Raw genomic sequence first — 27359 nt, forward strand, 5'->3', positions numbered from 1 at the left:
TATTAGGCAAGAACTTTTGAAAGCTGATTGGAGGCAGATGTTCGCAGGTAAAGGGACAGCTGGAAAATGGGAAGCCTTCAGAAATGAGACAACAAGAATCCAGAGAAAGTATATTCCTGTCAGGGTGAAAGGGAAGGCTGGTAGATATAAGGAATGCTGGATGATGAAAGAAATTGAGGGTTTGGTTAAGAAAAAGAAGGAAGCAGGTGTAAGGTATAGACAAGATAGATCCAGCGAATCCTTAGAGTATAAAGGAAGTAGGAGTACACTTAAGAGGGAAACAGGAGGGCAAAACGGGCACATGAGATAGCTTTGGCAAATAGAATTAAGGAGAATCCAAAGCGTTTTTACAAATCTATTAAGGACAAAAGGATAACTAGGGAGAGAATAGGCCCCCTCAGAGATCAGCAAGGCGGCCTTTGTGTGGAGCCACAGAAAATGGGGGAGATACTAAATGAATATTTTGCATCAGTATTTATTTGGAAAAGGATATGGAAGATGTAGACTGTATGGAAATAGATGGTGACATCTTGCAAAATGCCCAGATTACAGAGGAGGAAGTGCTGGATGTATTAAATTGGTTAAAGGTGAATAAATCCCCAAGACCTGATCAGGTGTACCCAAGAACTCTGTGGAAAGCTAGAGAAGTGATTTCTGGGCCTCTTGCTGAGATATTTGTATCATCGATAGTCACAGGTGAGGTGCCGGAAGATTGGAGGTTGGAAAACGTGGTGCCACTGTTTAAGAAGGGCAATAAAGACAAGGCAGGGAACTATAGACCGGTGAGCCTGGCCTCGGTGGTGGCATGTTGTTGGAGGGGATCCTAAGGGACAGGATGTACATGTATTTGGAAAGGCAAGGACTGATTCGGGAAAGTCAACATGGCTTTATATATGGGAAATCATGTCTCTCAAACTTCATTGAGTTTTTTGAAGAAGTAACAAAGAAGATTGATGAGGGCAGAGCAGTAGATATGATCTATATGGACTTCAGTAAGGCATTCAACAAGGTTCCCCATGGGAGACTGGTTAGCAAGGTTAGACCTCATGGAATACAAGAGAACGAACCATTTGGATACAGAACTGACTCAAAGGTAGAAGACAGAGGGTGGTAGCGGAGGGTTGTTTTTCAGACTGGAGGCCTATGACCAGTGGAGTGCCACAAGGATCGGTGCTGGGTCCTCTACTTTTTGTCATTTACATAAATGATTTGGATGCGAGCATAAGAGGTGCAGTTAGTATGTTTGCAGATGACACCAAAATTGGAGGTGTAGTGAACAGCGAAGATGGTTACCTCAGATTACAACAGGATCTGGACCACATGGGCCAATGGGCTGAGAAGTGGCAAATGGAGTTTAATTCAGATAAATGCGAGGTGCTGCATTTTGGGAAAGCAAATCATAGCAGGACTCATACACTTAATGGTAAGGTCCTAGGGAGTATTGCTGAACAACGAGACCTTGGAGTGCAGGTTCATAGCTCCTTGAAAGTGGACAATAGAAATAGGTGCCATTCTGCCCTCCGAGCCTGCACCACCATTCAATATGATTATAGCTCATCATCCTTAATCAGTATCCTATTCCTGCTTTATCTCCATAACCCTTGATTCCACTATCCTTGAGAGATCTATCCAACTCTTTCTTAAACGAATCCAGAGACTAGGCCTCCACTGCCCTCTGGGGCAGAGCATTTCACACAGCCACCACTGTCTGGGTGAAGAAGTTTCTCCTCATTTCTGTCCTAAATGGTCTACCCTGTATTTTTAAGCTGTGACCTCTGGTTCAGCACTCACCCATCAGCGGAAACATGTTTCCTGCCTCCAGAGTGTCCAATCCTTTAATAATCTTATATGTCTCAATCAGACCCCCTCTCAGTCTTCTAAACTCAATGGTATACAAGCCCAGTCACTCCAGTCTTTCAGCGTAAGGTAGTCCCGCCATTCCAGAAATTCCTCAAATTTGGAGACCAAACTGCACACAGTACTCCAGGTGTGGTCTCACCAGGGCCCTGTACAACTGCAGAAGAACCTCTTTGCTTTTATACTAAATCCTTCTTGTTATGAAGGCCAGCATACTATTAGCTTTCTTCACTACCTGCTGTACCTGCATGCTTGCCTTCATTGACTGGTGTACAAGAACACAGAGATCTCTTTGTACTGCCCCTTTACCTAAATTGATTCCATTTAGATAGTAATCTGCCTTCCTGGTCTTGCCACCAAAGTGGATAACCATACATTTATCCACATTAAACTGCATCTGCCATGCATCTGACCACTCCCCTAACCTGTCCGGGTCACCCTGTAATCTCTTAACATCCTCCTCACATTTCACCCTGCCACCCAGCTTAGTATCATCAGAAAATTTGCTAATGTTATTAGTAATACCATTTTCTATATCATTAATATATATTGTAAAAAGCTGCAGTCCCAGCACTGATCCCTGTGGTATCCCACTGGTCACTGCCTGCCATTCCGAAATGGAGCCGTTTATCACTACTCTTTGTTTTCTATCAGCCAACCAACATTCAATCCAAGTTAGTACTTTGCCCCCAATACCATGCGCCCTAATTTTGCTCACTAACCTCCTATGTGGGACTTTATCAAAAGCTTTCTGAAAGAAGGTACACTACATCTACTGGATCTCCCTCGTCCATCTTCAGAGTTACATTTTCAAAAAATTCCAGAAGATTAGTCATGCATGATTTCCCCTTCATAAATCCATGCTGACTCTGACCTATCCTGTTACTACTATCCAGCTGTGTCGTAATTTCATCCTTTATAATAGACTCCAGCATCTTTCCCACCACTGAGGTCAGACTAACTGGTCTATAATTTCCTGCTTTCTCTCTCTGACCTTTCTTAAGGTGCGAGAGAGAAAAAGTGGAATCCCAGGTAGATAGCTTTGTGAAGAAGGCGTTTGGTATGCTTTCCTTTATTGGTCAGCATATTGAGTACAGGAGTTGGGAGGTCATGTTGTGGCTGTACAGGCCATAGGTTAGGCCGCTGTTGGAATATTGCATGCAATTCTGGTTTCCTTTCTATCGGAAAGATGTTGTGAAACTTGAAAGGGTTCAGAAAAGATTTACAAGGATGTTGCCAGGGTTGGAGGATCTGAGCTATAGGGAGAAGCTGAACAGGCTGGGACTGTTTTCCCTGGACCGTCAAAGGCTGAGGGGTGACCTTTATAGAGGTTTGCAAAATTATGAGGGTAAATAGGCAAAGTCATTTCCCTGGGATCGGGGAATCCAGAACTCTAGGGCATAGGTTTAGGGTGAGGGGAAAAATATAAAAGAGACCTAAGGGGCAACTTTTTCACGCAGAGGGTGGTATGTGTATGGTATGAGCTGCCAGAGGAAGTGGTGGAGGCTGGTACAATTGCAACATTTAAGAGGCATTCGGATGGGTATATGAATAGGAAGGGTTTGGAGGGATATGGGCCGGATGCTAGCAGGTGGGACTAGATTGTGTTGGGATATCTGATTGGCATGGACGGGTTGGACCAAAGGGTCTGTTTCCTTGCTGTACATTTCTATGACTCTATTATGTTTGCCAGTGGTATAGTTGATGCATTTATTATACCCTTTCCAATTTACAGTTACAATTCATAACAAAAAGTAAAAGCTGTCAAAATGTCAAATAAGTTTTTCTTAGAATCCCTGATCGGTCCTGTGGTATCTGGAGGACAAGTGATGCGCTACCTTATGGAGAGGGTGAAAGAAGCTGAATGTGAATTGCCCAGTGTAATTATAACTGATGTAGTCTGAACAGTGACTCTGAAAGGTTACATGCATTTCTCTGTGCTTATGGCCCAGTTGGAGAATCAAAATAACCTTCCAAGAGAAATTAAATGAGCAGATTGGTATAATCAAAAGAATGAAATTAAATTCAAAGACGAGTATGAATAAGAAGTGGTGAACTCTAGGTTGAAAGTAGTCATGGTGTTCACCTTTTCTGGCGATCCTGGCTATTCAGAAATGAATTAAAGACCACTTACAAGAAGGTTGACTTTGTTGAAGATGTCTATCAGGACCACATCCAGCATTGTGCAGCCAATTACTGGAATTATCAGCTCTTAAGAATATGGATAATCTTTACAGTCATGATAGAGGCCAGAGTTGATTGGTCTACTCTGTGGGTGAAAAATAAGACAAGGCGCATTCACAGAGACAAGAGAAGAAAAATGAAAGTTGCATGCTAAGTTTGTTACAAGAAGGAAATAAAGTTTAGAATGTGTTTCCCCTTTGTTAGAGTAAAATAACAGTATGAATAGAAATGCTTTTGCCATTGTGAATAATCTCAGGTGTGATAATGTGTAGGAGGTGGGGAGTCTAAGTCAGTTGCAAATTTAGCAAGAGACTTTCACTGACCCCTTAAGGTGTGGAAAACCAAATCAATTGTCAATCAGGCCTTGCTGAAGTCAGTTAAAAGTCTCACTGGGTGAGGCAGGTAGGTAAACCATTGCCCTTCTGGCCTGAAACTTAATCTGGAGATGTCACTAATCTGCTTTTTCGCCTCCAAGTTTGCCAAATCTGTGACCCGACTCTGCTATTTCAATCGCCCCACTGAAGGTTGGAGCATCAAGATTTCCTTTCACTTCTCCTGTGTTTTCTTTTATTTAAAATCAACTAGTTAGTGGTGAGAGATGGAAAATGTGGGATATATTTGTATTCTGAGAGCACCCATTGTAAAATTATCGGCCTTTTGTTCCCAGTTTTCAGATGTACTCTCAAACATGTGAAGAATCTTTCCAGCTTCGATGTATATTTGTTGCTGGTCTTGAAACTCCTGTCCATATATTACATTTCGCATTGTAACATTTGTTTTAAAATCTTGGCTCATAACATGTGAGTGCTACAAATGTGTTGTTGTCCTTCTTAGCCCTCATAGTTCAGGGTGAATTTAATTGCCTACTTATGAAAGTAAATGTCTGCATCCTCATAAATTTTGAATCCAGCCTCATTAAATCTGATTAGAAACTCTGGGTTGCTGAGCAAGCTGTTTGCTTTCATACACAGATTGACATATTAATAGTGATGCAGAATATCTTTTTGGAGGATTCACTGGTAGTTTATAGCTGCATATATTTCAAGCAATAAAGTCAAATAATGCACTCTGCATAATATTGTACAGATCATATTTCATAGAGAGAAAAACTAAATTTTATTCATTTTTGCTGATATAGTGAATAAAACAATACTGAATAAAAATATACTGGTTACTGGCAAATGGGTTAGCTACCTGCTGTTTAAACCCCTTGCATGCACTTGTTGGTGCAAGAGAATGTTAATGGGCTGGGATGTTATTACTGATAACTTGCCTCAGGGGCTTTAATGCACAATACCATAAATCAACAAGAAACCTCATTTGTTTTCCTTCACGCTTGCTCATTATTCTTAGCACTGCTTGATGTGTTATTTGCACAGTGACATTGATATGAATCAACAAAACTTATAAAAATTAACCCAGTGACAACCCTATGATTTGAATATTGTTGAAACTAGACACACAAGACATTTATGCTTTGCTATAATGTTCTTTGCCATATGCATTTTGATTTAATATTATAGAACTATAATCGTCAAAATCAAGAACTTTAAAGCAATGTAATTTGATTAAAGTGCCCAGTGAATTTGATAATTTGTCAAGAAACTATTAAACTCCTTTTAGAAACATGGAAGATTGGAGCAGGAGTAGGCCATTTGCCCTCTCAAGTTGGATCCGCCATTCAATACGATAAAGGCTGAGCATCGAGCTCAGTACCAAATCCTGCCCTTCCCCCATATCTCTTGATCCCTTGAGCCACAACAACTAGATTAATTTCCTTTTGAAACCATCTTTCCCTAAATCTTGTAAAAACAGATTCAATATAGAAGAGCAAATGAGACACAACAGCATCTGGCAGACACATGTGCTATTAAGCAGAAAAATTGGGAACCACCAGCTATATCATCACAACAGGGATCTCTCTAAGAGACTCAATAGTGGAAGGGTGTAAAGTTGCAGTACATACATGATGTAATTACATTTAAAATCACCAAAACCTCTTGGGGTTTGTCCATTGCGATTTAGTTACATTTTTAATGGTGTAAAAACATTAATGACTGCCAAACTAGCATTGAAACTTTACCTTAAAAAATACAAGGTGTCATCATTATCAAATCTTAATTACTGGTGGAAATTTATAAACACTAAATATTACTTCTAAGAAAAGCTTTTGTATTTGAGTCATTTTTTTCTGAATCCCATCTTTCCTTCTCTCTCTTTGCTTCGACTTCAGTATGTGTGTGGCATTGAACTAATTATTCTGACATTTCCTAGTTCAGACTGTATGCTTCAGTTTTACTCTTTATTCTGTTAACCTGTTGAAACACACTTGTTTGAGCTCTTTGCTAATATGCAAAAATCCCCAATAGTGCCGTGCTGAAATAGATTTCTAATCATCACACATTTTCTTGCAAAAACACATTAAAATTGAGGGCAATTGTTAATGAAGTGAACAGCTGTCATTCTTCTTGTGCGGCTTTATTCCAATTTAGGTGAATCTGGGTTCAAAACAGATTGGTCAAAGAGAAGGCAAGGAGAAGAATTGTCTTCAGGCATGGCTTTCTTTATACCATTTTATTGCATATAGTCTAAATACTGCAGTGCATAATATTCCAAGATATACTAGACCTTTGTTTGAGTGATATTCTAAGACTGGCAATTATCATCCATCCGTAGTTTTCCTTGAATTAAATGACTTTAAGAAATTTCTGATGGCAATTAGGAGTCAACTACATTTCAGTGGGTCTGGAGTTATGTGTGGTCCACACCATTTTTCCTTCCCTTAAAACCCATTAGTGAGCAAGATAGGTTTTTGTGATGATCATGAATGATTATGTAGTAGCCATTAGGTTAGCTTTTAATTCCAGATTTGCACTGGATTCAAATTTCATCATCTGCCATGGATGATTTGAACCCATATTCTGAGAACATTAGGCTGTGTCTCTGGATTACTAGTCTAGCAAATTTACCACCACACCACTGCCTCCTCTAAGATAACTGTTTCATCATTGAATGTCTATGCCATGAAGTCTACTGCACAAACCCATTTGCACGTAGTTCTAATACTCACACAGTTAGATTTCAGGTTCCTGTCTAGCTTGCCATGTGTTTCTCTCTTCTTCCTTAACTCCACCCATGCCATGCCATTTGTGTCCGGTGAGGAACAGCTCCATGACATTGTAAGGTTGCTCCAGCATCCTAAATCTCTGACACAACAGCCTACTAATAGAGCTGATTACAGAAGCAGGATCATTGTTTACAATCAACCTGCTTCTCTGCAAAGGATAAAGGCTAAATCATTTCATTCTATGATTCAGTCACCTCGATCCATTAATCTGAACTTTAGGTGAAACTGTATCTCAGGTACTGTTTTTCAACAAAGCTATGTATTGAAGAGATCTAGCAATGTTAAATGGCATTTTTTTGAACATATTCAAGAAATTATTTTTCTTTAAAGGAAAATCTCAGATTATACTTTGATATCTGTCAAACCTGTAAATATGAAATAACTAATTCACAGGTAAATAAGGCACTCAGTTTTTCTTAAATTATTTTTATATATGGAATGAGAGCTTTCCTGTCAAGGTCAGTCTATATTGCCACTCTATATTATCTTTGAGATAGTGCTAATGATGATCCTTCTTGAACCACTGCAGTTGATGTGGTACATGTAGATACACATTGTCGCCAGTTTTTTTTTTCTGAAATCTCAGCTCAGTCTCTGCGCTACTGTAGCCACGTCCCATCAAGGCTCATGCTCTACCCCTCTCACTATTGATTTTTCCTCACTTACTTCCTCCCGCACCAATCCCCTGGATGCCATTAAACCTGCATGCCCTCTGTGCTACCTATTCAGTTGCACGGTCACCTGCCCACCTGAAGCAGCAACAACAGCTTTGTGACCCGCTTGTATCTCTCTTAATATCTGCCTCCCTCTCATTCCAGAGGAAAACAGCGCAATATAGGACAAAGAATAAATTTGATCCCAGCCGCTTATATGGATCCTGATTCTGACTGGTCCAAACTACTCTATGACCATGTACAACACTCTTAACTGGTATTAGATGGTGCCTTTGACGTATTAAGCTAGGAAACCCTGAGTGATGGCTGTTTACCTTGATTTAACAGTGGACAGCTGACAACTATGATTTTAAGTCTGTGCTAAACAGCACAGAAGGCAGTAGTAATGAGCCTATTATCGCTGGCTGAGGGGGTAAAGCATCACAAGGCAAGGATGCTGTGAGCATCTAGGTAAGTTCAGAGTGTGTGAGAGCTGTGACAGAGAGTCCAGCAATGCAGTCAGCTTCTGTCCAAGATCTGGGTGCATGTCTCTGAGTGCAGCATCACGATGATGGTTAAATGCAGCATTGAAGTGTAGAAGCATTTTGTAAGTAGATTGGCAAAGAGCTTTGAAGGTTCTTAGATATCAGCATATGTGACATGTCAGTGTGAGTGGATGTAGGCTGCATATGGCTGATGCCCATGGACCGTGGTCTGAACTCTCGATGCCTGGTGTTCAACATGGAGGTTGTTTGGATCAAACAGCTAGCTCAACATGTCAAGCACATGCTCAAGTTTTCCCATTGTCTGGTTTGTTGGGTGAATTTGGTAAGATTTCTAGCATAATATTAATGAGATGAGTTAGGCTGTCAACAAGGAACTTAATAAGTGTTAATTGCTGTCATTTGTTAACTTGTTGCCTAGTGAGAATGTTCTGCTTATCAGAAATATACAAGATGGAGTGAGATGGTCTCAATGTTGTGATGCACCTCACCAGAACTCTCACTCAACTCTGCAACAAGTCCCATCATAGCCCACATCCCTCAAACCCCTATTGAATTCCACGAGAAGACCCAGACAACAATATCAGCATTCGTCAGTATGCCCTATCCCAGTGAAAAGACAGATCCAGCAGAGATGAAGACAACATATTATGCAGTAGGCAGTCCTCAACTTTGCCTCTAGACCTTATAAAGTCTCACTGTACCAGTCAAGCATGGGCAATGAAATTTCCTGCTGATTACCACATCCACACCCTGCTCCGTTGAAAACTCTGTGTTCCTGCATGTTAAACACTATTTGGAGGGAAACACTGAGCATGGCAAAAGTGCACAATGTACTCTGGATGAAGTACTTCAAATCTATTACCAAAAATAATTTTGTATCACCAGTGCTGACCTGTCCTGTTGAATCCTAAAATCATAGCTGCTAAACTGGGTCTGCAATAAGTGGTGAAGGAAAACCTGCTTGACCTCATCTTCACCATTCTGTCTACTGCAGATTCATCTGCCCATGAGTGTATTAGTAGGAGTGACCATTGAACATTCCTTCGGAAAGCAAAACTGCCTGTTTTCATATTGACGCTGCCCTTCATCATTTGGTGTGGCATTATGACAGTGGGCTAAAGGGAACTGACTTAGAGCTGATCTAGCAACTCCACTCTTAACATGCATGAGGTACAATCTGCAACCTCTTAGCCTGCAATATCTCCTCAGTACCATTACCATCAAGTCAGGAAATCACACACTGGTTAAATAAAGAGTGCAGGAGGACATGTCAGGAGTAATAATAGGCATACCAAAAGGTGGTAAACTTGGAAAAGATACAAAAACAGGATTGCTTGTATGTCAAATAGTATAAACAGCAAGTGAAAGGACTAAGCAGTTTTACAACCAACAAACATTGAAGTCCTGCCACACCCAGTTGTGAATGATAGTGGCCAATTAAAAAACACACTAGAGAAGGCAGCTAACAAATATTCCTATCCTCAAAGATGAGAGAGACCAGCACATCAACAGAAAACATAAGGCTGAAGCATTTGCCTCAATCTTTAGCCAGAAGTGCCTGTTGATGTTCTACCTTGGCTTCCTCCAGAAGTCACCAGCATCACAGCTGCCAGTCTTCAGCCAATTCGATTAAACCCATAAGATAGCAAAGTCCTGGTCAAAACTCTGGGATTCACTCTCTAATGGCATGTGCCTACCCACACTAAATGGCAGCACCACTTCAAGAAAGTAGCACTCCTCCACATTTTCAAGGGCAACTTGGGATCAACAATAAATGGAGGTCCACAATGCCTCCATCCCATGACTGAATAAAAATCAATCATTATTGCATATCCGCTAATATTTTGATCTGAATTTTAGGTTGGGCAGCAGCTGGTGGTAGTTCTCCGCCTACATCCCAAACTACAGAACAAATAAATGGATTGATCGAAAACATCAATAAGAATCCATTCAAAGGTAATCACATCATCTGTCCTTCTAATAAAAAGTGGTATTAGTAATCATCATTTTGATTAACCTTTTCGTATAATAAATTAGGGTGCTTTGGTATTTATGGTTATATCAGCTATGCTTATTTTTTCCCCCTTTTATTCCTGCATCCATGCTACATGTTCCCAGTAAAAGTGAAGTTTAATGATGGCAAATACCATTTACAGCTGGACTGTTATTGGTTTTGAATCTGGTTAATTGTCCAAAATATCCCATTTATATCAGTTAATACTTTTGCATAAGTTATCTGAATTTGGAGAGCGAGTATGCTACACAAATGTTCAGTTCCTAATACTCTGAGGAAGGAATCATTCAGAACTTCAAGCTGTTATCATTTTTATAGTTCTAATTTCTTTTTGGTTATCCATTTTCAATAACAATTGCATTTATAAAACAGTAAAATATCACAACTGTGAATGGAGGATTTGAGTTATGAAAATATCTCTGGATAGGCTGGGACTTTTTTCACTGGACATAGGAGGTTAAGGGTAACCTTACATGCATTTATAGAATCATGTGGGGCATAGATAAGATGAATTTCAAAGGTCTTTTCCCTAGGGTGGGGAGTTTAAAACTAGAGGGCATACTTTTTAAGGTGAGAGGAGTATGTAAAAATGGTGCTCCTCATGTCCTTTTTAAAAGTGACAATGGTTTGTGTGTGGAATGAAATGCCAGAGGAATTGGTGGATACAAGTACAGTCACAACATTTTAAAAAAAAACATTTGGGTAAGTACATTAATCCCAAGTGATCTAACTATACTAATGCAAACTTTGTCAAATGCTTTACTAAAATCCATTTAATCATCATCTACCACTCTGCTCCCATTAATAGAGTCATAGAGTCATACAGATGTACAGCCCGGAAACAGATCCTTCGGTCCAACTTGTCCATGCCAACCAGATATCCCAACCCAATCTAGTCCTGCCTTCGAGCACCCGGCCCATATCCCTCCAAACCCTTCCTATTCATACCCATCTAGATCTCTTTTAAATATTGCAATTGTACCATCCTCCACCACTTCCTCTGGCAGTCCATTCCATACACGTAGCACCCTCTGTGTGTAAAAGTTTCCCCTTAAGTCTCTTTTATATCTTTCCCCTCTCATACTAAACCTATGCCCTCTAGTTCTGGGCTCTCCCACCCCAGGGAAAAGACTTTGTCTATTTATCTTATCCATGCCCCTCATAATTTTACAAACCTCTATAAGGTCACCCCTCAGCCTCTGACATTCCAGGAAAAACAACCCCAGCCTGTTCAGCCTCTCCCTATAGCTTAAACCCTCCAACATCCTTGTAAATCCTTTCTGAACTCTTTCAAGTTTCACAACATCCTTCCAATAAGAAGGAGACTAGAACTGCATGCAATATTCCAACAGTGGCCTAACCAATTTCCTGTACAGCCGCAACATGACCTTCCAACTCCTGTACTCAATACTCTGACCAATAAAGGAAAGCATATCAAACGCCTTCTTCACTATCCTATCTACCTGTTACTCTACTTTCAAGGAGCTATGAACCTGCGCTCCAAGATCTCTTTGTTCAGCAACGCTCCCTAGGACCTTACCATTGTGTATAATTCCTGTTAAGATTTGCTTTCCTAAAATGCAGCATTTCTGATTTAACTAAATTAAAATCCATTTGCCACTCCTCAGCCCATTGGCCCATCTAATCAAGATCCCGTTGTAATATGAGATAATTATAGACTTCCCTCACACAAAGCCATGCTGACTATGCCTAATCAGTCCTTGCCTCTCAAAATGCATGTAAAATCTATCTTTCAGAATCACCTCCACCAACTTATTCACTGCCGATACTAGGCTCCCAGGTCTGTCGTTCCCAGGCTCACCCTTACCACTTTTCTTCAGTAAAGACACAACGTTAGCCACCCTCCTGTCCTCCAACACCTCAGCTATGGTTACAGATGATACAAATATTTCTGCTAGGGGCCCTGCATTTTCTTCCCTAACTTCCCACAACATCCTGGGATACACTTGATCATGTTCTGGAGATTTTATTCACCTTTTTGTTTTCTAAGATTTCCAGTACTTCCTGTTCTGTAATGTGAACTGTTAGCATTGGGGACTTAGCTGAATACACAATAACCAATGATGGGGAACATTTGGGGATTCCCAAGAGGGCAGAGTTGAAGGAATATAGAGTTTTAAGAGGGATATTAGGCTAAAGGTGGTTACATAGCTAGCAGGGGTGACACTATGCATGAATTTGAACACTAGGATGAGAATTTTCACAGAGGCATTCCCAGACCAGAAGACAATGTAGGTCACTGAAGTGTAAGTAGTAAAATAATTTCTTATTATTGGATGGGAGACATCACAGCATTAACAGCCTTGTTCATCACAGATTTGTTATGTGTTTCCCATTTTATTCCTGTCATATATCATGGTATTCTGAATGATTTCAAACAAATGCATTAGAAATGGTGAATATATAATGCAAAATTCATTTCATTTAGGCTTACAGAGGCAGGGCAAAGATTCAACATTTTTATCTTATTATATTGAAACCCCAAAACTTATTTCATGCACTGTGTGGCGTTTGTTCAGTAATGAGAACAGCTGTCATTTATTACAATATTTTCATGTTTGAAACATGAGTACATAGCACGTTGTAAAACTAGAAAGGGTTCAGAAAAGATTTACAAGGATGTTGCCAGGGTTGGAGAGTTTGAGTAACAGGGTGAATAGGCTGGGGTTATTTTCCCTGAAGCGTTGGAACCTGAGAGATTACTTTATAGAGGCCTATAAAATCATGAGGGGCATGGATAGGGTAAATACACAAGGTCTTTTCCCTGGGGTGGGGAAGACCAGAGCCAGAGGGCATAGGTTTAAGGTGAAAGGGGAAAGATTTAAAAGGGACCTAAGGGGCACCTTTTTCACGCAGACTATGGTGCGTGTATTGAATGAGCTGCCAGAGGAGTGGTGGAGGTTGGTACAATTGCAACATTTAGAAGGTATCTGGATGGGTATATGAATAGGAAGGGTTTAAAGGGATATGGGCAAAATGCTGGCAGATGGGACTAGATTTACTTAGGATATCTGGTCGACATGGACTGAAAGGTCTGTTTTTGTGCTGTTCATCTCTATGCCTCTATAATGTACATATAATGCAATGTGTTCTGTTCCTGAATTTGTCCTCACTGGTGACCTGAATCTATTATTATCAAGTGCTGAATGTAATGCAGGTTGGTTGTACTGTACACAGTTTAATTTATGCCATAATTGCAGTTGATGTTTTGTCATGCTAGAATTAGATTTTATTTTCACGTTTACTGAAGTTCAGGGATACAAGAATACAGTTAAAAGCATATAACGTTGCCATTCTCTAGCACCATCTTAAATACAAAAGTACCTAGATACAAAATCTTAGGTATAAGGTAGAAAAGTAAAGAAATAAAGTTAAAAGTTCAACATTACAGTTTTGAATCTGGTTTTATAATAAGTTAGCTTTGACGTGTTTTGTCAGACAATGTGATAACACAGTTAATTTTTGTATTTACAGCTGCTCAGAAAAACCCAACTGACCTGACTACGTGGTTTAATCTTTTCGCTGATTTGGACCCATTATCAAACCCAGATGCTATTGGACGAACTGACAAACAGCATGAACTTCTTAATGCATGACACATACCTAAATAGCCAATTGTCTGTAATCACGACTATAATATTGTAATCTTTAGTAAATCTATCACTGTTGAGTACTCGAGCCTAATTTTCTAATATTTCAGTCAGAATGGAAACTGCTATGAAAATGGTCCAGCGTTTTTATCAGCACAGGAACTGAAAATCTGTTTTAAAAAAATAAATCTGTAAGTTTTGATGTCTTCATGCCAAAAAAAGTAGAGTAATTAAGTGGTTTTTTTTTTCTCTAAATAAGCATAATGTGGTTATTTTATCTTCTACAAGAGTAAACCTGCTGAGTTCCTAAAGAATGCAGCAATGTAATGAGGCCATTTACCAATTAAGGCTCACCCTTATCCTGTGCCTCTCTCTTCTTCTAGACTGACCATATTTCCTTATCCACCCTCAGTTACAAAGTGGAACTTTTTAAAAAATCATTTATCATGATTAGCTATAAATGTGATAATTGCTACTTCATAAAATGTGTACAATGTGGCATCTTTTTTAGTTAATCCTCTCCATAATGGGTCACCTTCTGAACTTTATTTTGTTCACGTTCTCTAAATATTTTGCAGTAGTAAAAAAAACCAATTTCATTACAGGCTTTTCTTTGAGGTAACTCATTGGGCTTTATAGTTCATTTCTGAAGAAAATTATAAGGTAGGAGTACTTGTAGCACCAGGCTCAGTATCAATATCAATACGTGCAGTATCAACATTGATAGAAATTGAACATGTTGTCAAAATCTGACGTGAAGCAAGTCCAACATTGCTTTCTAAAATTTGGCCAATTTCTGAGATCACAGGATGAAAATTGGATTTTTCATTTTTGATTTTTTTTTCAATGTTATTATATTAACCATAGTTTCTTTGATGAGTGCCACATACATGCTCAAAACTACACACCGGTTTATAGTCCAACAGGTTCATTTGGAAGCACAAATTTTGGAGCATTGCTCCTTCATCAGGTGGTTAAAGAAGGAGCAGCACTCCAAAAGCGAGTGCTTCCAAACAAACCTGTTGATTATAACCTGGTGTTGTGTGATTTTTAACTTTGACCACCCCAGTTCAACACCAGCCCCTCCAAATCATGGCATGCATGCTCAGCAGCAATTCCCAATGCAAACTTTTCTCTGCCTGGCAAAGGTTATATCATTGATACCTTTTTCAGAGTGGGATGTGTGGTAGAAACTTATACATATTTTCTAGGCGAGTAACAAAAGAAACAGGATGAAATGTTGGGTTGTAATGTTCTGCAACCACTCAGTAATTAGATATTGGTATTACACTATTGATGTAATTAGTTTTCCTGACAGCTTTCCAAAACAAGTGTTGATCCTTTTTCATGTATAAATCTGAGCCTCGTGGCTGGAGCCACTGAGGAATTGATTATCACTCAGGAGAATAGGTGAGAATTTACTCTCAATTCTTCACTTCCCTCTGTCGTCACCAGCAAAGCGTAAGTATTTTTAATTGTTGCTTCACCCACTTGTCATAGCACTAATCAAAGACAAGTTCTGGAAAGGCGAGTGGTCAAATATTACTTCCTTCAAATATATAAAACTGCATGTGGAGACATAAAAGACCACCCACCAAAGTGATGAAAATTAGGCTGCAGATGAAATTTCAGGGCAGCATTAGCTTTCCTAGCTTTGTCTCATGTGATCAGTGTGCTGCCAGGGATTAAACATAAGTCATTGCAAATTAGAATTTCAGGGTCTTCCAAAGGTTTCGTGAAGTGCTAGGAGAGGCAAGTAGCACCAAGATAGAGAATAGTAAGTGGAATTAGAGCAAGTATGAATGTACTGAAGTTTAAATCAGTGTTACATTGCATGCATGTGGATGTATGAAGTATAATTAATAAAACTGTGGATTTACAGGCACATATTACCTTGTAAGATTTTGATGTGGGAATAACAGACACTTGTCTTAAGGAAAAACAGAACTGTATTTTAAATATTCCTCATTACAAGATGTTTGGGAAAGCTAGGAAAGGAAAAAAAAGGAGGAGCAGTGATTCTGGCACAGAGTATTGCATGACTGTAAATAAGGAATGTTTTGGAGGGTTCAAAGAATAAATTGATTTGGCTAGAGCTAAGGAATAAAAAGGATGGCAATTGTTCAAAGTAATATATAAACCACCAGTTAGTGGGGATGATATGGTGGAACAAATTTTCAAAGATTAAACATTATAAATTAGTTTCCAATATGGGACTTTGATTCCAATATTATCATTATTCTAGTCAATATGCAAGTAATTGGAGAAGGACAAGCATTCCAAGATGGTGTTCAAAAGAATTTTGTCCAGCAGTAAATTGATTGATTGATACATTGTCACGTGTACCTAAGTACAGTGAAAAACTTCATTTTCGAGCAATACAGGCAGATCATAGTAAGCAAGGACTTTCAGATAATAGGGTGAAAAAAAACCTAGACAGAAGCACAGGTTACACTGCACAGGGCATGTGCTAGGTAAGATCAACATTAGCATTATTTAAAGTTAGAGTATCCATTCATCAATCTAATAATTTCAGGGAATAAGCTGTCCTTGAACCTGTTGATGCATGTGTTCAAGCTTCTGTATCTTCTGCCTGATGGAGGAGGTTGTAGGAGAGTATTACTCGGGTGTGATGGGTCTTTGATGATGTTGGCAGCCTTTCCGTGGCAACGAGCCATGTAAATGGAGTCCATGGATGGAAGGTTGACTTCCGTGATCATCTGGGCAGAGCAATTCAGGTAGTTATGCACCCGAACTGTATGCTTTCTGTGGTGCGTCTGTGAAAGTTGGTGAGGGACCTATTGGACATGTCAAATTTCCTGAGCTGCCTGAGGAAGAAGAGGCATTATTATGCCTCCTTGATTGCCACATCTACATGGGAAATCCAGGACAGGTTGTTGGTTATCGTCACTCCTAGGAACTTGATGCTGTCAACCTCAGCTGCGTTGATATAGATGAGGTGTCTTTTCCTCCCCTCTTTCTGAAGTCAATGATCAGTTCTTTGGTTTTGCTGACATTGTGCAGTGAGAACAACCACTCTCCCAATGACACCAAGCCCTCTATCTCCCTTCTGTATTCTGACTTGTCATTGTTTGATATCTGACCTACCACAGTGGTGTCATCAGTGACCTTGCAGATGTGCTCATTCAGAATTTGATCCACAGTCATGAGTGTACAAGGAGAACAATAGGGGGCTGAGAACGCATCCTTGGGGGCTCCATTGTTGAGTATTATGGTGGAGGATACCTTCACTGATGTTATGTGCAGTCCAGCAGGAAAGGAGACACAGCTGGACGTGGTTCTTGGGAATAACTTAGCCAAGAAGATCAAATCACTGTGAATGAACATTTAGTGTGACAGTAATCATTGAATCACAAGCTTTAGGGCAATGGTAGAAAAATCACTTTGGTCAGGCCAGAGGGAGAATGATCAACTGGCAGACAGTCAACATCCATTGAGCAAGAGTGAACTGGGTCAGCTAGACTTAAAGCAAAGGTCAGGAAATGCAGCAGCTAACAATGCACTACCTACAAAGAACAGATTATTTGGGCATGATTAAAAGGAAAAAGTAGGATAAATAAATCCAGAATACCATGAATGACGCACAAATTAAGTTAAAGAAAAGTATGCATATTACAGGCATCAGGTAGTAAATACAGCTGAGAACCAACCTGAATAGAAAAGGGATAAGAAAAAGCAAATAAGAAATGCTAAGAAGCATTATTAAAAAAGACTAGAAGCTAACATAAAAGGAAATCCCAAAGTCCTCTATAACTGCATCAAAAGTAAAGGGGTGGTTAGATGAGAATCAGAGAATCCCTACAGTGTGGAAACACCGTTTGGCCCAACAAGTTCACACTGACCCTCTTAAGAGCAACCCATCCAGACCCAATCGCCCATCCTGATAGCCTATATTTACTCCTGAATAATGCACTTTACCTACACATCTCTGAACATTATGGGCAATTTAGCATAGCAAATTCACCCAACTCCCACACTTTTTGGACAGTGGAAGGAAACAGAGCACCTGGTGAAAACCTACGCAGACACAGGGAAAATGTGCAAACTCCACACAGTTGTCCGAGGCTGGAATTGAACCTGGGTCCCTGGCGCTGTGAGGTAGCAGTGCTGACCACTGAGCCAGCATGCTGCCCAGTGACTGATTGGGGACCAAAACGGCAAGAGACATGGCTGAGCTGTTAGTGGAATACTTTGGACCTGCCTTATCTATGAGGTAAGTACTATCGAGCCCATAGTAACAGAGGAGGTAACACAGTCATGAGAAGGGTTTAAAATTGATAGGGACAAGGTATGGAAAAGCTGTCAGTACCTAAAGTTGATAATTCACTAGAACCGCATGAGATGTATCCATGGTTATTGAAGAAAGTGAGTGGAAATTGCAGAGATGCTAGCCATAACCTTTAAAACATCATGGTTTTAAGGGTGGCACTGGAGGATCGGTGAATTGCAAACATTATATAGCCTTGTTCAAAATGGTTGTGCGGATCAGCCCAGCAAAGACAAACCAATCAGTTTAATTTCAATTGTGAGGCAAGTTAATAGGCACATGGAAAAATGTGATTGATTCAGACTTGGCACAGATTTGTTAAGGGAAAATGATGTCTAATTAATTGTTTGAGGTATTTTTTGAAGTGATACATTGAGGGTTGGTGAGGAGAATGCTATGGTTGGTGTCTGTAAGACGTTTGATGCAGTGTGTTATGAAGATATGGGTGTACTATACCTTTTAAGAGTTAAAAGCTAGCAAAGCTGCCTGACAGCAGTAAGTGTTCTGAAAAAAAAATGTAACATTCAGTCGAACAGCTCGATTAGCTGGTTGCTTGGATATTGTTATGTTGGTGAAGTGGGTGGATCAGTGATAAATCATGCTTAATATGGAGAGGTATGAGGTGATGTACTTCGATATTTGGTGCAAAGAACATGGAGAGATAACATAAAATAAAGGTATTATTGTGAAAGGTGTGCAGGAGCACAAAACCCTGAATGTGTATGTAGAAAGACATTCAAGGTGGCAAAATAGGAAGAAAGAACTCTAGTAAAGCATACAGTTTTTTAGACTTTGTGAACAGGGGTGTAGATTACAGAAGCAAGGCTGAACTTATCCAAGATATTAGTCCTCAGCTGGAGTACAGTGTACACAATTCTGTGAATGCATTGGAGAGTGCAGGTGAGGTTTACAATACTGGTTCCTGGAATGAGACACTTCAGTTATGAAAAAAGACTGGAGACGTTGGGACAATTTACAATGGAAGGGGGAACGCTGACTGGTGATTTGTTCAGGTTTTCAAAATGTAAGTGTTGGGACAACAGATATGGAGAGATTGTTCCCGCTTATGAAAGGATTGAGTACCAGAGGGCACAGTTTAAAAGAGTTTTGCAAAAGAAGCAGATGCAAGATGAGAAAAATAAACAATTTCACACAAAGTCATAAGGCCTAGAATTGCACTGCCTGGAAATGTAGTGGAGGCAGGTTCAGTTTAGGCATCAGATAGGGAATCGAAAATTGTTTTAAAGAAAAGCCGTGCGCAGGGTTATGGGAAAAGGCAGATTGGCACTAATTGAAATGCTCAGACAGCAGATGTGCAGACGAGATGGGTTCAATGGCCTGGTCTGGACTTCAGTGATGCTGTAAATCTACAACACCTGTAAATTGTCATTTCAGTTGATCCAATCCAACACATTTTCTTTTTCAAGTACTAGAACCATGCATAATATTCCAAATGTGCTCTCAACAGTGCGCTGTATAGGTTGAGCATAACTTTATTTCATTTACAATTCATTTCTAGAGCATCAGTTTATATCGTGATTCAACCATTATTCAGCAGCTAATTCCATTTTGGAACTGGAAACTGGTTCAAGTAAATGGTGTATTTTAAGTTAATATAAACTAATTTCACTACCTTATTTTAGTGCAGAAAAAGTAATGATATACATGGTAGTATGTTTCTGATAGTAATATTATGTAGCACATTTTTTAGCCTCAAATGTTATTCTCGCTAAAACTTGCATCATGTTGAATCTATGTGAGAACAATACAGCACAGAAGGAATCCATTCAACCACCATGCCTGTGACACCTCTTTCATAGGACTCTGCAGTTGTTCCCACTCTCCTGCTCTTTCCCCAGAAGATTTTTTTTTCTTTTCAAGGACACATCCAATTATGTTTAAATGTTGCCAATAACAGTAATCTGCTTTCACCATCCTTGCTTGCAGTGAATTCCAGATCATCATTTCTGCATGCAAATAAATTCTCATTTCCCTTCTTTTGCCAATTATCTTAAATTTCTGTCCTTTGGTTAAATAAAATGGACCAGTTTCTTCCTCTTTATCAAAATCTTTCATCATTTTGAACATTTCTATTAAATTTCCCTGTATCTGTATCAAACAGAACAATTCCAGCTCCTATATTCTATCCACATAATTGAAATATAACAACCCAGGTACCATTCAAGTAAACCTCCTGTGCCTCTTCTTGGCGTTCTTCGTAAAATATGATTCTCCAAATTGTACAGTATCCAAGCTAATATAATAGTTTTGTACAATTTATTTTTATGTTCTTTTCCTTTATTTATAATGTAAAGGATCTTTCGTGCTTTTTTGCAGCCACCTTAACCAGTCCTGCAACCTTCAAAGCTTTATAAATGTTAACTGTAGATGTACACTTTTAAAATTATATATTGTTTATGTTGCCCATCCTTTGTCTTCCTACCAAAATACACCACTTCACACTTCAAATAAACATGACAATCGGTGGATGCATTTTGGATGAATTCAGGGCTGTGGAACGAGGCTCAACTTCAACTGATAAAAATGGTGATTGCATTTAATAGATCATTTTCATGTAGGATTTAATGTAATTGCAGAGCATTGTCACCATGTTGACGGAATGATATTTCTGTTCTGAGGCAACTGTTATTTTGCAATGTTACAGTTAGATAATGTGAACCATTATTAGAATGTTTTATTTCAGATCTGTGTGACAACTTGCAGAACATTTAAAAGGATCGTTGAATGCATTTCTACAATTAATAAATGACAATTAATTAAATGATGACCGAAAGTTTGAAAGCCTTCCTCAAAGTAGGAATTCCTGTATATATTTTTTAAACTTAGTGCATTTTTACATTGTGCTGGTAGTTGTTATTTTCAAATTCTGTCCATCATAGGGCACTACTTTATTTGGATTGTTATGTGGAGTTAAAAGAGAATATTTTCTATTCAGGAAACAGTTTATTAGAACACACATTCTTAATGTCCTACACAATTGACAAATTATAGACTGCAAGGCACTAGTCAATTGTTGACAATAACATGTAATTATTGCAGACCACACACTATCCAATGTATGCAATATCCTGGCCAATATCTCATTGGTAATAATGCAAAACTGTCAGTGTTCAATGGCATTTCTCCACAACCTTTTAAAAACAATTCACAGAATATGGGTACAGCTGGCAAGGCCAGATCTGTTGCTCATCCCTTGAGAAGATGGCAGTAACCTACCTTAAACCATTACAGTCGATGTGATATAGATGGTAATGCAGGAAGTACGTTCCAGGTTTCTAAATCAGCAACAATGAAGGATTAGCAATATAGATCCAGGTTAAGATTGTGTGGGGCCTGGATGGGATCTTGCAGGTGCTGATGTTCCCAAGCAAACATAGTTGGATCCTGAAAGAACTAAATCCAGCAGCTTTTGTCTCCAGAAAAACATAAATTCATCTCTCAACACCTTTAAATCACCATGTCAGAGAAGCATGAAGGAAAGCCAAATTCAGCCTGTATCCACCAGAATCATCCACCTGTAAAATTGTGTAACTTTAATCTACTTCAAAATATCACATAACGTATTGTCCTAATCTGCAACTACTTGTGTTGTGTGTATATTTAAATTGGTGTATTGTTTTTATTCAGACTGGATTAAGCACAATAAATAGAATCTACTCTCCTCTAAGTGATTTCCACAAAACCTGGCTGTTTGTGTATTTTACAATCACAGCACATAGACAGTTAAACAATTACTGAATTGACAAGAATTTTTAAAAAGAAAACCTATTGGAGTTCCTGCACACTCCTTAGAATTGTGCTGTTATGTCTATATTGCCTCTCCTTAAACTTTGTCAGAGTGTAAAACTTCAAACTTCTCGGAGTTAAATTTCAACTCCACTTGCTGCCCATTTTCAGTCAATCTGTGAGGGATGGATCAGTATATGCATTGTATCTATGTGAGTATTTGTCCCTGGAACCATTCCCTATTTTTATATTCTAAATCAATGCCTAATATTTACAAATAACATGATACCAGTGATATTGGTAAATGATTACCCCCTCTGTTTTTGATGACACTGCATGTAGAATGGGACATTTACTTTAATCTTGAAAGATGATGTTTTTGGCAAAGCCTTGGATCTCCTCGGGGCTCAGGAATTCCCAGTTGAGAATCTCAACATTAAGGTAAATCACTGCTTTCTCAAAAGATTTTGTCATGGTGTAGATATAATGGTACAAAGAAATGTTATATTTAATACATTTTGTAAAAGAGCCATAATGGAATGAAAGACTTTTACTGTACTCTTGAAATGAAAATAACTTTATCTGTATTCACTTCAACATCCATTGGGATAGTTCAAACCTAAAATAAATCAATAATCTTTTCATCCCAAATACATTTTACTACCTTCAAGCCGCCACCCCCCCCCCCCACAACCTCACTCAAGGCTCCACTCAATTAATTTATCTTGTCCTGGATGAGCTCCATATCTTCCACTGTCACGCTGCAACTTTTTCAAGCCTCTTGTCATCTGTATTCTAGGTAACTTACATTGGTGCCAGTCTTTAATTTTTATTCTTTCGCCAGCTGTATAGCCCTCTGACAATTTTGCAAAACACCAATTTTGATTCTTGTTTTTTCTCCATTTTCTTCAGCTGTTTCGTCCCCATGTGGGATTTCTTCTTTGACCTTCTCTCCTACGTACGCACTAAAATCTACATTCCCTCTCTTAGGAACTCTATAAACCTTTCCCTCTTTATCTCTGCTTCTTAAAGGTGTCATGTAAAACCTGCTTCTTTAACCAAGCTTTTAGTTATTCATGTTAATATGTCTTTGTACGGGTGAGTGCCACATATGTGACAGCGTGCCTGTGAAGCACAGTTTCACCCTGTAAAAGACACTATTTAAATACAGTTCGTTGTTACAAGGACCTTATTTAAAGTGAATAAAAAGGAGAAACACTGATGCAGTTTACTCCATATAAAAAGTTAGAACAAGCAATATTTAGCTTTTTTCTATTATAAGGTATTTTTGGGGTAGAAAATAAAAACATTCAGCATTTTTAAAAAAAAATTGTTTAGAAACTATGTCATTACGTAGCTATTCTATCAAAATACAAAATATTACAATTAGTTAAATATGTACTGCAGAATTAAGTTGAAAATTGTGTTGAAACAGTGATGAAATAAAATTCATTCAACAATCTCTCAATTGAATTGAACATGCATTTTTAACACAAACTTTGCCTGGGAGTTTAAAGAAGTATCAAGTACAAGGTGGTAGATCAAGACTGGTTTTATCCAACCCTGTTGAATGTTCATTTGATTCGTTCTGAGGGGATCAATTATCCATATTACTTATGTTACATTATATGTAAATGGATATAACAATATAAATTTGTGTTTATTATTTGAAAGCAGCTTGTATTTATTTGACTTTAAAATATCCTAAGGCACACCATTGCCATGATTTTGTGACTCAAGGTCAGTTTAAAAAAAGCAGTCTGTGCCTGACATTGTCATCAGACCCCAATTAGCATATTAATAATATATGACTTTACAATGTAGCTTTGCTGCCTCTCTCGAAAAAAACAATGTAATTGAAAAGGGTAAAATCAGGCAGATAAATGGCTGAAGACATTTTAACAGGCCGCATATTCAACTTTAAAATTTGTTGTAAATGTGTTCCCCTCTCATCCTTCCATAAACTGCGGTACTCAGCCAATTGCAACATTTGACAAATTGATATCAGCTAGCTCAGGACACAAGAAAGATAGAATGTCAGATCCTCTTGGTCTGTATAGTTTCGTTACTAATGACTAATCCATTTCTCCAATTTTTAATTTTAAGTCTTTGCTTTTCCCACCTTTTTTGTTTTGTTAAAGACACTGCACTCTTGCATTGTACAAAATGGAAGGGACAGAATTATGTTAGTCAAACAGTCACATTGCAAACCAAGAATTTCAGCTAATTTGCAGTTGAGCACAAATTTAAAAATACTTTATGAAACACTTGTTCTGGTCATTGCAATCCTGGTAAACTTTTGACATAAAAGTCTACAATATGCAAAGATTTGTTGCCAATTAATGAAAGTAAAACGCAAATGTGATTAGAAAATGGCCAGTTTTTATTCATGCCGTTCGCTATAATTTTATTTTAAATAAGACACAAGAACTATATACTGAAAAAAATACAAAACAAAAGCCACACTGCATTATTTTTGAAGCATTGTGTGGTAACTCATAAATACTGTTTAGCACGATGGCTAGAAATCACAGCAAGACTATGTACAAAATTTGAAACAAGTTTTTAAACAATGCATTTGACAAACAAAATTTCTACATCTAGGTGTAGGATACACTTCAAGACCAATAATATTTTAAGTTTACATTTCTTTTTGAAGTTAGCTAATTTTCAACCAATTTGGTTTAAAACCTTTATAAGATCATAATCAGATTTGCAACAGTGTTTGGTAAAAATTAATATCTAGTTTCTCAAATGAAAGATTAAAAGGGATTTTGGTTACATCAGTATCTCTCACTGAGTTCTCATAGATTAACCTTATGCTGCCTGCACCAACCAACAGTGGTAAAAGTCAGTAGCAGCTACAAACTTTACATCCATTGTTACATCAAGTCCTTGTCTCTTGGTCCACAAAACAAGAAGCAACCTTTTATCCTTTCCCAGTATGATACTTCTTAAATAATAGTAGACATTTATCAAAATGAATCCTAAAATGATAAATTAATGGCTGGTTATCACATTCCAGTTAAATAAATACTATGTAAGTAATTGTTCTTATAAAAACGCTCTTTGTAAAAGAAACAGCACCTTACAGTAGCCACAGGAAAAAAAGTGCAAGATTGTTAACATAAAATGTGGGGTCATAATGAGAAACTAAACATTAACTTTACTTCATCTCTGTAACACTATTTTATTTTGTGTATCTGCCAATTCCATACTTCACACACAGAAAAGGGAACATACTGAACACAAGAATCTGAAGAGTCTGATTATGAAACTTAAAGATTTGATCATTCAGATTTCTTTACAACATGGAATGTTTCTTAGATACAGCCCAGTATTCAACACTACTGTATTTTTAACAGTTTAACAGTCTTCAACACCTGAAACACTTTGTCTTCATTTCTGAAATGTCAAAAAGCCTTGATGCATTTCAAAGCAATGGTTTATGTAAATTTTGGCTGAACATCCATGAAAACAAGTGATGTCAAACATCACAGTAATGCTGGTTATTTAATATTCACCCTCGTCCAGGTCTTCCCCGGATCAGAATGCACTTTTAGTTAAAGAAAGTGGAATGTAATGAGGAAAGGTTAATGTATAAAACGTAAAGGCAAGAGAGTGATGCTTACCCCAAATTCCCCCTTAGCTTGTTCAGCCACAAATTCGTTAAAATCCTATGTGGATATACATTCCAAATTACCTGAGTTTAAACTTCAACTGAAGTACCTGAAGCTAGGCCATAGGGTGGGCACTGTGCAACTGTTGTGGCCATTTTGCTTTTTTGCATTGTATGTATTACAGAAATTTATAAACTTAAACAACCTGGATTGTTTGTAAACAATATTTTTTATCCATTGGACATAACACAACACAACATCTATTTTCTATCTTTTAGACAGGCATTTTTTTTAAATATATAGAGCTTTTTTTGTTATTGTAGGAGATGGAACAGAACACAGAACAACAGTACTAATCCATCCAAACTTACCATGTAATGCATAGTCTGCACTTAAAACACTTATGAAAGCATATGTTTTGCAAGCATCACTGCTTCTCAAATTTCCTAAATAAGGAAATCTATCCCTGCCAAGAACAGTGTAAGATATGCTAAAATTCTAAGGACCTTTGTTCAGAATGCAGGTGCTACTCCATGCAGATATATAGGGTATCCCCAGCTAAGAGCAGAGGCCTGCTCCACCCTGTGGAGGGGCAGCAGTGGGAGGTGCAAGGGCTAGATTATTACAAAGTTCTGAGCTGAGGAAAGTTCTTCATTTTGAGAATCATGGGGCTGCTGCTGTTGATGCGATGGCTGCTGAACTAAGGCCTCAGAGTCCCTTGTGCTGGTGTCTTCTATCAAAGGTGAGAATGAGACCTGAGATGGAAACAGCTCTGCCGTCACAGTGCTGGATGCTACGCTAGGATTGAGGCCAGAGACTGACGAGCTCTTGAGTAACAGGTCAGAGGTGGAAAACAGAGCTCGGCTCACGATGCTCACAGGAAAGAAGGCTGATCCTTTGGGAATGAAGTTCACTTTGTTTCTGTCAGGACAAGAAAACAAAGGGACAGAGGTGGGAGGACGAGACCTAGGAGAGAGCAAAATTGTTAATAACTCAAAGGAAATGGAACCTTTTTGGCTTGCAGTTTCGAATACTCAGTGGAAATACAGCAGTGAAAGTAAAAACAATTTGATGGATGTAACATCCCAAAGAGATGTAGTAACAGAGCAGAAAGTGGCAACAAACTACTTCAGTTAAATCACCAATTTTGTTTTCTGAAAGAATTGGTAGGATCAGATACAATATTATGTTTGACCTAAAAGGTAAGAAATTGACATGAACATACAAACTAAAGAAATAATTCATTTGACAATTCAAGATTTCATAGAATCAGAAGTAAAGGTATTTCTATTCAGTGGACAAAAGAAGCATGTAGAAGCAAGCACTGCTGCCTATCTCCCTGCTGCTCAGTGAATAAATGTTTCTCTAAGAATATTTCAAAGATTTGTAACATTTTTAATTTAAAATTTACTGTTCAGTTCAAGACTATATCACGTATCAAAATATAAACAAACATTTTCAGCCTTGTTACGTAACAAAGTACCAAACTGCGTGACCATTGAAAAATACAAAACTGGAAATCTTGGGGCTTTTCAGTCCTGACTTAATATTCTCTATTATACTTATATTAACTAACAGCAGAAAACATTTAAAATAAAATTTCAGGTCAATTGTTGACATAAGAGATGGCAGCAGAAATAGACCATTAGGCTCCTTCAGCCTTATGCAATATTTAAATGGATTGTGGCCTCAACTCCTTCACCTCCTGTCACCTTGAACCCTCGAGTCTCTTGTAGGTCAAAAATCTGTCTA

The 27359-nt window shown here is 38.4% G+C and overlaps 2 protein-coding genes across 9 annotated transcripts in view; one reads left to right on the plus strand and one right to left on the minus strand.

Moving 5' to 3' along the window:
* The window catches only part of ica1 (islet cell autoantigen 1), a 129380-nt gene extending 108311 nt beyond the window's left edge, over positions 1-21069 (plus strand). For all 7 annotated transcript variants that reach the window (XM_060824747.1, XM_060824746.1, XM_060824751.1 and 4 more), the window contains 2 exons: positions 10188-10283; positions 13837-21069. In XM_060824747.1, coding sequence (XP_060680730.1) covers positions 10188-10283; positions 13837-13958 — 218 coding nt within the window. In that variant the 3' untranslated portion in view covers positions 13959-21069. The remainder of the gene's footprint in view (positions 1-10187; positions 10284-13836) is intronic.
* A 4256-nt stretch (positions 21070-25325) lies between these two features.
* LOC132816031 (glucocorticoid-induced transcript 1 protein-like) overlaps positions 25326-27359 on the minus strand; it is a 229094-nt gene continuing 227060 nt past the window's right edge. For both annotated transcript variants that reach the window (XM_060825444.1, XM_060825443.1), the window contains one exon: positions 25326-26573. In XM_060825444.1, coding sequence (XP_060681427.1) covers positions 26222-26573 — 352 coding nt within the window. In that variant the 3' untranslated portion in view covers positions 25326-26221. The remainder of the gene's footprint in view (positions 26574-27359) is intronic.

Source organism: Hemiscyllium ocellatum, chromosome 5 (assembly GCF_020745735.1).
Source record: "Hemiscyllium ocellatum isolate sHemOce1 chromosome 5, sHemOce1.pat.X.cur, whole genome shotgun sequence".
Classification (NCBI taxonomy): domain Eukaryota; kingdom Metazoa; phylum Chordata; class Chondrichthyes; order Orectolobiformes; family Hemiscylliidae; genus Hemiscyllium; species Hemiscyllium ocellatum.